The 12,348-nt window shown below is 45.8% G+C and overlaps 1 protein-coding gene across 1 annotated transcript in view; it reads left to right on the top strand.

The window, feature by feature from the left end:
* Window positions 1-7,792, top strand: part of LOC133779269 (uncharacterized) — a 37,829-nt gene extending 30,037 nt beyond the window's left edge. The window contains exons 6-8 of the mRNA XM_062219251.1: window positions 3,954-4,004; window positions 4,576-4,814; window positions 7,526-7,792. Coding sequence (XP_062075235.1) covers window positions 3,954-4,004; window positions 4,576-4,814; window positions 7,526-7,792 — 557 coding nt within the window. The remainder of the gene's footprint in view (window positions 1-3,953; window positions 4,005-4,575; window positions 4,815-7,525) is intronic.
* The last annotated feature ends 4,556 nt before the right edge of the window (window positions 7,793-12,348 follow it).

Genomic DNA, 12,348 nt, shown 5'->3' with positions numbered 1-12,348 from the left:
AAACAACCTAAAAACTCAACGATTCACAAAGTCCAATTCTAAGCTTAAAAACTTTTAAAAACTTAAAACTTAAACTTGAATTACCTCCGATTGAGTTGTTTCCAACTAAATCCTCCGGCTAATAAGCTTCTAATTCTCCTTAGGATTGCTATGCCTCGATCCTCGCTTGATTCCGAGTCCTAGAACTCAAGTTATCCTCGAAAACGCAATCGGGAACGAAAATGGAACTTTTGGGAGAGAGAACGTACAGAACGTTCTTTTTATTTTCTTAAAAGGTTACTTCAAGCTTAAGTAGCTTCCAATAAAACCTAATGCTCGGGGTCCCGAAAACACCCCCGGGGACATTATAGTCAAAACTTCCAGAATTTCCCCCTGGTCTTACTAACTCCCAATTTATCACCAAATGTTAATTCCCATTACCCAATAACCCGGTAATGCTCTAAATACCCCTTGACTTACTCCAAGTCAAGCTTAAATCCCGTTGTGACTTTCCCACTAGCTTACCTCCTAGGATCGCCTTGTGCTGGGTAACCCTGGCATAACCAGATAATAACAAAGCACCACGCCTATTTCACATATATGCCAAAAATGCCCGAAATGGCCAAAATATGAAAATCACCCAATTAACCACAAATGGGTTCACATGCATATTTAATACACCTAAACATGCATATTATCATTAAATAGCATAATAAAGCAATTATGGCCCTCCCGGCCTCCTAGTCAAGGTCCTAGACCTTATTAGGAAATTTGGGGCGTTTCAGTTACAAACACTTTGTTAGACAAATTCGGTGAGATGAATGTGATTGATAAATTGAAAGAGATGTCTCAATTTGCTATAGGGCAAGTGGGAGATCGTTGGGAATAGTCCCCTTCATGCAATTGTAGTTGACAAATATTTTAAATGAAAAAAATAATTGAATTGAATTATTATATAAAGACTATGTCCGGTATTATATTGATAATATTAAGTGAATATCAAAAAATTCCAAAGTTTATCTATGTGGTCTTAATCTCATATTGTTATGAGAGGATCGAGAATAAGATAATAAACTTAAGATAGTTTGCAGTAAAATAAAGTTATGGAATCTTTAGATTAATTACTGCTAGTACGGTCCACTAGTATTATGAATACGTGTGACCTAGATCCCGGTCACTAGTGTAGTAGGAAACTTTAGTGGAGGTACTTTGCATGCTGAGAGTATGTAGAACTGGACTAGATGTGATTTGTTAATACTTATTTAAACATTGTTTCATAGTATTAATCAAACACATAAAACGATGATCATTTACACGATGATCTTAATCCTGAGGTTGCTATGAACTCTTATATGTGTTGTTAACGGTGAGAACTCGTCAACGAAGTTAAGTTAGAAAAATCAAAGTCTATTACTTATCAATGAAAAAATTCAACAATGTAATCACAGACTTAGAAACTTAGAAAATAGTTGCAGAAGAAAAAATGGGAAAAGAACTTGTATTCCTTTGTTGTCTCAAGCTACAGTGTTTTTTCCAACCCCCTTCAATGTTGAAGACGGATTCCCTTTATAGTGGGCTCTAATGGCCCCTAATACATTGTGGTCCAGGGGACTAGAATGTACACAAGTACATTGTCAGGAGAGTGGTATCAGGTGTAGTGGTGGGTGCCCCAGTACATAGTCAAGGTCCATGGGGACGTCTCCACTACTTACTTAGTACGAGTGTCAGAGGAGGGGCGCCAGGCGTAGTGGTGAAGGTGGTGGTGGTGTTGACTCTGACATCTGGCCAGAGACATACATGCCATGTCCCCTCTCCTAATACTCCCACTACTTGTTTGGCATGAGTATCCGGATCAGACATACGAGGTCTTAAAGGTCGTACCCCGTAAAATATTGTATTGGTACGATCCTTTTGAATTATACTTGGGCCTTTACCTCTAAATGAAGGAGTCACTGTAGGTCTTCATAGGAGACACCCACTTGAGGTGCAGGGTGCGAGACAACCGGTGCATGCAAGGGTCGTGGCGCGAAACAGGGATCTTGGGCCCTTGGTGCGACATGCCTGAAGCACCTCAAGGCCACCCACAAGACGTGGGTGATAAGTGCGCGAGACACCACTCCTGGCGAGACACTTGCTGGCGCGCGAAACGGTAGTGGGTGTCCGAGGCGACCTGGCCTCGCAAGATGCCTAGCCGTGCGAGGCGAGACGCTCCCTCGTGAGACCCTGGAGGCGCGGCCCCGGTTGGCGTGAGATGCTCCCTCGCGAGGCCCTGGTGGTGTCGTGAGGCCCTGCGCGCGCAGATCCCAAGGTTCGTCGCGAGGCCCTGTGCGCGGATCCCATGTGGTGTTGCGAGGCCCTGTGTGCGCGGACCCCATGTCGCGAGGCCATGCTAACGATCCCACTCGAGTGGAGGCAGTCGCGAGATGGATCTCGCGAGGGGCTGATGCGCGTGACGCAGGGCGCTGCCTGGTGTGCGAGTGGTGGCCTCCCTGGGTGCACCGAATGGAGGGAGTTGTGAGATGGGTCTTCCGAGAGGCTCTTGCACCAGGCGTGGCCTCGCTAGGTGCATGGGTGCTAGGCACACCAAGAAAAGCATCACTTTCCTCCTTTCGAGAAGATGGTGACCTAAGGGCCTTGTGGCACAGGCATGTTTTTAGGCGTTTAGGGGACCTTAGCGTGTGCCTTGGACCTTTCACAAGTACGGAATTTTGAGCATCCACACTTGCCCGTCAGTGTAGGAGAGGGCCTTTAGGTGCTCTGGTAGACTTTTCCATATGGTGTCTTGAAAACATGGGTGATGCTAGTGGTGATCCTTGTGATTTCTTGAGATTGATCGTGAGCCTATCCTCTTGCTTCGTGGATCCCAATCCAGATGCCAAGATCCCTTCTTGGCCATTGATCAGTCTTTAGGTTCGATGGTTAAGATGAGCCTATGGCTCTTATAAATAAGCCTTCATATCTAGCCTATTTTTTACACTTTACCTCTTCAGCTTAGTGGTTTTGGGATCCTTGCTCCTTTCAAGAGGTAAGGGGTTCAATCCCCCACAACCTCACTTTTGCTTTCTTTTTTTTTTATTTGAGTTCATTTCTTTTATGTCTATATCCATGCAGGTACTTGAGGACTAAAACACCTTTTTCCTTTGTTTTTGCAGACACGTACTTTCGACCACTTGCTTCTCTTCGACCGCGACGATGCTATCGGCCCTAGACCTCCTTTTGACCATGGCATCGACCAATCTTACTTGCTTAAGGTATACTTTCTTTCTCCCTTATGTTTATTGGGTCTAAATTAGCACCACTTGGGATGGGGTACTTTGGCCTGAGCTCGTCATAAGTTAACCTAGTTGCATGCCCTCATTCATACCTCGTAGTTGGTCATTTAGAGCGCTTGTGCCTAGAGGTTTTGAGCCCATTCCTTTGTGTTTTGTAGCAATCCCCTCATTTATATGTGAACCTTATTTTCTTACGAGATGAGGTCCCGTGGCATGTGAAGGATCATACGGTGTTCCTCCGGGGGTCGAGTTTGTAGACTTCTCTTCAGACTCGGAGTCCTCCGAAGACAACCTTCACCAAGACTACGACACCTTAAGGCAGGCCCGTATTCGTCATCTTGAGCACATGGCTGAACTTAGACGTAAAATCTAGGTAGTAGAGAGAGAAATAGACTCAGTTTTGAGGGGAGACGGAGTGTCTTTCCCCATTGACCTTAACGACCATATAACGAACCTTAGGGTAACCCTTTTAGATTTGCATATGGAGTTGGAGTTTATGGAGGGAAATCTCCCACCTGAGCCTCCTACCCCATTTTCCCCTAATGACTGTCATGGGGCCATCCTGTCTTCTCCTCAACCCTTGGGTCTACCCTTGCTTAGCGCTTTCGCACTCGGTTCCTCAACGGAAGACACTTGCTAGGAAGAAAAAATGGAGGGTAAAGTGCCATGTTTCTACCTCACCTTTTTCTTTTGGTTTTGCAGATATGTTGAAGAGAGCATGGCAACAGGTGGTCTCTGAGAAGCAAGACCTTGGTCCCCTGTTGGCATCCACCCTAGTGTCCCATGTGTCTGAAAATAAATTTCTGTAATTAGCGGAGAAATACCGTGTTAGCCCGGAATACAAGGTATATGTTCCTTCGAACAAGTGTCGGGCTGATAACCCAACTTAGGGTTATGTGGCCATGGGTGAGCACATCTTGAAGGTTGGTGGCACAAGTCCATTACACCCATTTTTCGTCATGGTTTTCAACCATTTTCACCTCGCTTTGCTCCAGTTGGCGCCTAACAGCTGGCTGACCTTGAGCTGGCTCTTTATTGCGTATAAAGAGCATAACAGGCGTGCTCCCACAGGTCAAGAGGTGCATTACATGTACAACCTCATGCCCACTCCTAAATCCAAAGGCTTTTATTTCCTGCAAAAATCCAATTCTTCGATCTCCTTGATAGAGGGTTATGTATCCAACCCAGGGACCTGGAAGCAGGAGTTCTTCTTTGTGAAGGGTCCCCTCTCTGTTCGTGAGCACTTTTGCTCAGCTCCTAGTAAGTACTTCAAGTTTTTATTTTTTAACTTATGTTCGTGTCAACAACTAAGTTGATTGTGCAGAGAATTTTTCCATGCTCGACGTTCTCGGGTCAAAGGCGGATGCAGTGGATAAATTTCTCGATGCTGACCCTGCAGAAAAAATGGCTACACGTCTATTCACCGTGACCAACCTCAACCGTTACAAGCTATTCCCGGTTTCGGAGCCTGAGTTGTTGTGGCATATTTCTGAGCGAAAGAAAAAGGTTGTTTTGGCTGAACCTCACTCGGATGGGGGTGAAGCAGAGTGTGTGCCAGAGAGGGTCTCCCTAAGACATAGGCAACCCCGTCGATCATCTCTGTCTCCCAGGGGGTGCCCTCCTTTAGCCCCTACAAACCATGACATGGCCTCCCACTCCCACGATCAACAGGCCATGCCGAGGGGCTTCGTCTATCCCTATTCTTAGTACTTTGATGCTTTCCCTCGAGCTTCCCTCAATCCTAGTCTATCAGGGGCTCATTTTTTCGATCTTCCTGTGCCCCTTCCTCCTTCGGTGAGCGGGTCATTTGTCTCTACCCAGCCAGGCGCCCTTGGCTTGGAGGGGGCACCTTGGGTGGGCTTCATGGCGGCCTCTTATGGGCAACGGTATGTCCAGGTTGTAACGACCCGAATTTGCTAATCAGGCTTAGCGCCTTGATTAGTGTGCCTGGAGGGCAATAAGTGGTTTAATATGCTTATATGTGAATATATGATTATGATGCATGTTTAATTGAGTTAAATGTGCATGTGGGCCCCGTCTGGATATTAGGGGCATAAATGTGATAAATGAGATATATGTTGTATATGTGTGATATGTCTGTACAGCACGATACGAGACAGTCCTGGGGAGCAGTTAGCCAGAGAGACACAACGAGGTTGAGATTCGGACTCGGGGCGAGTCGAGGGGTAATTCGGGTATTAGTTGAGTTATGGGATTACCGGGACATAGAAATAAATATTTGGAGATATATTTGAGGATAGAATGCCTAGGCGGGAATATTTGAGGAATTTACCATTTTTGCCCTCGGGGACGTTTTGGTACCCCGAGCCTTGAGGCAACCTTTAGACTTAAGTTATATAAAACAAATAAAAGAAAGGAACTGTTTAGAAACCTTGAGAAACCGACCCATACCTTCCTAGAACTGAAGATAGCTTTAGCTTTCCTCTCTCTTTCACTTTCTAAGGTAAAACTCAAGAGGAAACTCAAAGGAAATTCTTGGTGCAAGCTAGCATAAGCAAGGGGATTCAGCTGTGTTAACTCAAAAGCTTAAGGCTTGTGGATTAAGGTTCAACATCAGGGGTTTGAATTAAGCAAGAGGTAAGTTTTCCATGGAAGTTATGTTCAAGTTTCAGCTGTGTTTTCAAGCTTTGCATGTGGGTAGAATCTAGGCTGTTTTTGGGTGTTCTAGTTGTATTTTGGAGTAGATTTCTGTTGGGTTTTAGTGTTGAAGTTAACCTGGAAATGATGGTGTTATTAGCTGGGAATGTTAGCTTGGTTTTGGTAGGAATTGGCTTGAAGGAGGGATGGAAAACTGGTGTAGAAATCTGGGTTCGTTGTATAGCGCCGCGGCCCTAGGAGGGGTGCGCCGCGGCCCGCGTGCGCGCGCTGCCATGGGAGGCTGAGAGAATTCAAGCGTGCCGCGGCGCTTGCAGGGCGCGCCGCGGCCCGCGTGGGGTCAATGGAGAGCTAGCCTCTGTTTTAAGGCTAGCCGCGGCTCTAGTGGGAGGGGCCGCGACCCTTAGTGCCAGTTTGGATTTTAATGATATTTTAGACTTGGGAACTCAAAGGGTAAGGCTCGGGATGGATTTTATCGTCCGGATTGATAGAATTCAAAGCCCCGGAGGTTAGGGTTATGGTTTGAGGTTATTTATTGGGTTAGAATTTTATGGACGATGTTGTTAATGTATTGTGTCTAGGTTTTCGGCGAGGCTCACATTAACGGACTGTGCTCGGGGAATCGGTGCTCAGGAAGCTCAGAACTCAGGTAAGGAAACCCCTGTTTCCATAGAGCTTGTGTGCAGGGCCGAGCCCTATATACTAGAATTGTAGAGCATGGCTCTTTATCTGTTTATGCTTGAATTCTGTGCTTGTTGCTATATCGTGTTTGATATTATATGTGTGATCGGCAAGAGCCGGGAACGGTGTAGACCGGGAACGGCGTGGGGCCGGGAACGACATCAAGCACGATGAGTGCAAGGCCGAGAATGGCTTGAGGCTGGGAGCGGCATTGAGCACGTGGGGTGCAGGTTGCCAGGGCGAGACCCTAACAGGATACCTGGGATATCCAAACGGCATGGTCTGCGAACCCAGGGTTTGGTAAACGCCTGGGATGGCTAGGCCGTATGTATTTAGCCAATGGTGGCCTGTTTATATATTCTATTTATGTATTGCATATGTTATCTGTTATGGGTTTTTTTGCTGGGCTTCGGCTCACAGATGCTCTGTGGTGCAGGTAAGGGTAAAGAGAAGATCAACCAACCATGAGCATAGCTGGCGTGAGGCGGCGTGTACATGTCCGGCCAGCCTGGCTGCCACAGCTAGGGGATTTTGGGAGATGCTTGTAAATGAACTTAGATTTTGTTGTTTAGTCGACTCTGATCAGTTTTGTGTTGTAAATATTTTCTAAACTATGTTTTGGGATCCCAGGTGAAAACTTTTATGATTAGCTATGAAAAACTACTTTCTTCAATGTTTTCCTTTTAATTGTGGCTTAGTTACACGGTTTGACCTAAAACCTCGATTAACGAGTTGAAAGCACAATTTTAAACTCACTTAGTAACGGCTCTAAGGATGTAGGGCATTACAACTAGGTCGCCACAGATCTTCCTGAGGCTGATTACAGAGGTCTTGGGAATTTCGCCATGTAGGAGCTTGGGGAGACTCTTGTGCGCTCCGCAACTTGGGTGAGTTCATGCATCTTACGTCGGCCTTATCCCTTTTCTCTCTTTTGATTTTTTTTGCTTATCATCGTTATTGTTATTTTTCTTGTGCAGACTTATACAGTGGCTCAACGATTTGCCGACTCAGCTCAAGACCTCTCCGCGTCGAATGCTGAAAGGGACCGTCTTACAGTCCAGGTCCAGGGGCTCAAGAGGGAACTTGCTGAAACCAAACTTAAGCTAGAGAAGGCCCTGGCAAAGGCCTCTTCATCATCAAAAAAGGAGAAGAGGGCGACTACCAAGGTCGTGATGCTGCAGGAGAAGGTCACTTGCTTAGAGGCCGACCTTAAGGGTGCAAAGGCTACCATCACAACGTTGTAGGGGAGGGTCGCTTCCTTAGAGGCGGATAAGGCTGATATTGAGTATAGATCCATAGAGCACGCCCTCTACGGAGCATGGAGGCAAAATCTTTACTTCAATTTCTCCTCCTTTGGTGAGCATGCCGTTGCTAGGGTGGCTGAGTAGAACGCCTACGATAGGAGGCCTTGAGATTATCATTCTGCGATTTTTTTCATTCAGTCCAATGTGGTTGTATGCTTATTTGGGCCTTATTTTGCTTGTAATTTCTCTGAGTCCTGTTACATTATGAAAACTCTTTTATATATATACATATGTGATCATTCATCTTTATTCCTCTATGTTCAAGATCCTTTTGAGCCCGCACAATGGGGTTCGATAGGTTCTCTTTTTTATTTATCAAGCTTGAGGTGCTTTGGAGCCCATGCGAAGGGGTTCAATAGGTCCCACTTTGGTGCCTCTTGATTGTACCTATGAGGATATATTAACCCTTTGGGTTCTACTTATCCTTTTATATATTTTTGCGCTTGCTTATTATTTCTTGCGAGAAGCGTCCTTCTCGTCTTTATTCATAGTACTATTTTTGCAAGGGTCTCTTTTAGGACCCTTTTTGGCTAGACGGCTTGGTGGCCGCTCTAGGCTTATTGGTGGGTGCTTCTCCTGAGGCACTTCCTCTTGTGGAAGCATTTACTCTTATTAGGATGCTTTTCTTGTAGGACCTTTTGACCTCCTTGATGTTCATAAGGGTAGCTAATCCTTGTGAACTTAAGTGATGCCTTACAAGGTCTTCTTCTTTTTTTATAAGGGGGGTCCTTTTAGGATCCTAATATAAGGGGTCCTTTTAGGATCCTCTTGATATAAGGAGTCCTTTTAGGATCCTCCTGATATAAGGGGTCCTTTTACGATATAGGGGCCTTGTTTGGGACCCCCCCCCCCTTTTTTTGTTTGGGCCTTGTTTGGGCTGATGCGTGTGACGTGGGGCACTGCCTGGTGTGCGAGTCATGGCCTCGCTTGGTGCGCCGAGTGGAGGCAGCTGCGAGATGGGTCTTGCGAGAGGCTCTTGCACGAGGCGTTGCCTCGCTAGGTGCATGGGTGCTAGGCATGCCGAGAATGGCGTCACTTACCTCCTTGCGAGAAGATGGTGGCCCAAGGGCCTTGTGGCACAAGCATGTATTTAGGCGTTTAGGGTACCTTAGCGTGTGTTTTGGACCTTTCACAAGTACAAAATTTTGAGCATTCACATGTGTCATCTGATTCTTTGATTCATGCATTAAGGATAGTCAGAATGATTCATAGAAAACATGTGAAGTACATGGTAACTTAATGTGACTTGTTCTTGCTAAATATTAAGGAGTTCACATTGAACTTATAACTATTACATTTAACCTGCGCGTTAGACAGGTCAATAACAACCTTGCCTCAACATGGAAGTCTTACTGATAATACTTCTTTAGATGTTCTGCATTCCATACTCTAGGTACCATGGTGTCATCCAAGCGTGTGAGCTTGTAGGTGTTAGGGGGCATAACCTGGGCAACTTGGTAGGGCCCTTCCCAGTTTGGCCCTAACACACCCGCGCTCAGATCTCGAGTGTTGGGTAGGACTTTCTAGAACACGAGGTCTCCTACTCTGAACGCCCTCTCTCGCACCCTCGAATTATAATATCTCGCGGCTTGTTGCAGATATGTGGCTAGCCTCAGTTGTGCCTTGTCTCTCATAGCTTCTAATAGGTCCCAATTCCTAGCTAATGCTGCGATATTGGCCTGGTCATCATATGCTTGTGTGCGGATGGAGTTAATCTTCATTTCTATTGGAAGGACAACCTCGCAGCCATAGGCTAAGGCAAAAGGCATCTCTCCCGTGTGGAATGAATTGTGGTCCTGTAGGCCCAAAGCACACTGGGAAGTTCTTCGATCCAGGCCCCTTTCAACTTTTCCAACTTTTTTTTCAGGTTCCTTTTTAGGATCTTGTTGATGGCCTCCACTTTTCCATTGGCTTGTGGGTGTACTATAGCTGAGAAACTCCTCTTGATTCCTTTTTCCATGCAATATTCCTCGAATACTCCTCCTTCAAATTGCGTCCCATTGTCGGAGACTATCTTGTAGGGTACTCCAAACCTGCAGACGATAAATTTGTTGATGAAGGTGGTGATTTGCTTAGTCGTTATGTTGACTAGAGGCTCTGCTTCCACCCAATTAGTAAAATAATTGACTGCTACCACCACGTATTTTGCTCCTCCTCTTCTTGCTGGCAACGCTCCAATCAAGTCAATCCCCCACACAACGAAGGGCCACGGACTGGTCATGGCCACCAACTCATTTGGTGGTTGTCTGGGGTAATTTGCATGCCTCTGGCATTTTTCACACCTCTTCGCAAAATCGCTCGCGTCCTTTTCCATGGTAGGCCAATAGTACCCCTGGCTGATGGCCTTTTTTGTCGTGGACTGCCCCCCAGCATGATTTCCACATTCCCCTTCATGTATCTCTTGTTGAATTTTTAAAGCCTCTCCCTTATTTCCGCATCGTAGGAGCGAGGTAGAGAAGCCTCTCTTATATAAGACCCCGTTTGCTAGGGTGTATTGGGCAGCTTTGTAAGTTAGCCTACGGGCATCTTTTTTGTCCAAAGGCAAGGCCCCGTCATTTAAGTACTTTGCGACGGGTGCAAACCAGACTCTCCCGGGCTATTGACCATATGGATCATTTCTTCTACTATGCTCGGCTAGGAGAGGTATTCGACTGGGATGGACTTAAGCATGTCTTCGTCTCGAGTAGAGGCGAGCTTTGCGAGTGCATTGGTGTTTTTGTTTTGCTCCCTTGGGATATGTTATATGGTGCATTTTTTGAACTAATCCAAATGCCCCTTCACCTTGGCATGATATGCAGCCATTTTTGGGCCTCTAGCTTGATATTCACCTTTCACCTGAAATACCACGAGCTTTGAGTCACTAAAGACATGAAAATGGGTTACCTTTAACTCCTTAGATAGCTGCAAGCCAGCCAATAGTGCCTCGTACTCTGCTTCATTGTCGGAAGCTTCGAATTCGAATCTCAAGGCACAATACATCTTGTGCCCCTCAGGTCCTGTCATTACTATACCAGTGTCGGCTCCTCCTTTGTTAGATGCCCCGTCTACATGGAGACTCCATTCTTCAGGGTGATCTTCCCCTTCATGCACCGGTCCATTCTCTTCTACTTCTCCCTCCTCATGGGGTTGGTGTGCAAACTCGACTATAAAGTCTGCAAGTACATACCCGTTGATTGAGGTCCTTGGGGTGTAAGTGATATCAAATTGACTCAATTCAATCGACCACTTTAACAACCTCCCTGAATTTTCTGGCTTGTGCAAGACTTGATGCAAAGGGGTATTGGTGAGCACCTCGATGGCATGAGCATGAAAATAGCATCTCAACTTTCTAGAAGCCACTATCAAGGCGTATGCCAACTTCTCTATTTCTGGGTACCGGGTTTCAACGTCTATCAATTGTTTGCTCACATAGTACACGAGTTGTTGATGCTTCTTTTCTCCTTTAACCTAGGCGGCACTTATAGCAAGCTCTGATACAGTTAGACACAAATACAACTTTTCCCCTTTTTGTGGCTTGGCAAAAAGGGGTGGTTTTCCAAGGTGTTCCTTTAGCTTGGTGAAGGCTTCCTGGCAATCATCATCCCAAGCAAAATTTTTGCCCCTTTTTAGGATGTTAAAGAAATGGAGGCATTTGTCAGTTGATCTGGAGATGAACCTACTGAGTGCTGCTACTCTCCCTATTAAGCACTGCACCTCCTTCTTGCTTCGTGGTGGGCTCATTTCCAGCAATGGCTTAATTTTGTCAGTGTTAGCCTCGATACCTCGGGAATTCACCATAAAACCCAGGAACTTTCCTGATGAAACTCCAAAGGTGCACTTGAGCGGGTTTAGCTTCATTCTGAACTTTCGGAGGGTGTTGCACATCGTCCACGTATACTTCCATATTCCTTCCTATTTGATTCGCAAACATTCTGTTCACAATCCTTTGATAAGTAGCACATGTGTTCTTTAAACCAAAAGGCATCACTTTGTAGCAATAAAGCCCCTTGTCTGTTATGAACGAAGTATGCTCTTCATCGGCCAGGTTCATGGGTATTTGGTTGTACTCGGAATATGCATCCTTGAAGCTAAGTAGCTCGTGCCCCGCTAAGGCGTCTACTAACTGGTCTATCCTAGGAAGCGGGAAGCTGTCCTTAGGGAAGGCCTTATTGAGGTTAGTAAAGTCCACACAGGTCCTCCACTTTCCGTTGGGCTATGCGACTAACACTGGGTTCGATACCCATAGTGGGTAGAATGCCTCTTGGATAAACTCATTTGCCTTCAACTTGTCAACCTCTTATATTAGGGTTGTGTATCTCTCTGGGTCTAGCGCTCTCCTTTTCTGCCTCATGGGCCTTGCTTTTGGGTCGATGTTTAAGTGGTGACACATGACTGATGGGTCTATTCCTACCATGTCCTTGTGACTCCACGTGAATACGTCGAGGTTGGCTTTCAAAAATTCTACTAGCTTTTCCTTCATGATACCCGTAAGGTTTCTTCCTATCTTCAACTTTCTC

The sequence above is a fragment of the Humulus lupulus genome, chromosome 5 (assembly GCF_963169125.1).
Source record: "Humulus lupulus chromosome 5, drHumLupu1.1, whole genome shotgun sequence".
Classification (NCBI taxonomy): Eukaryota; Viridiplantae; Streptophyta; class Magnoliopsida; order Rosales; family Cannabaceae; genus Humulus; species Humulus lupulus.
This window is presented reverse-complemented; position numbering and strand designations above follow the sequence as displayed.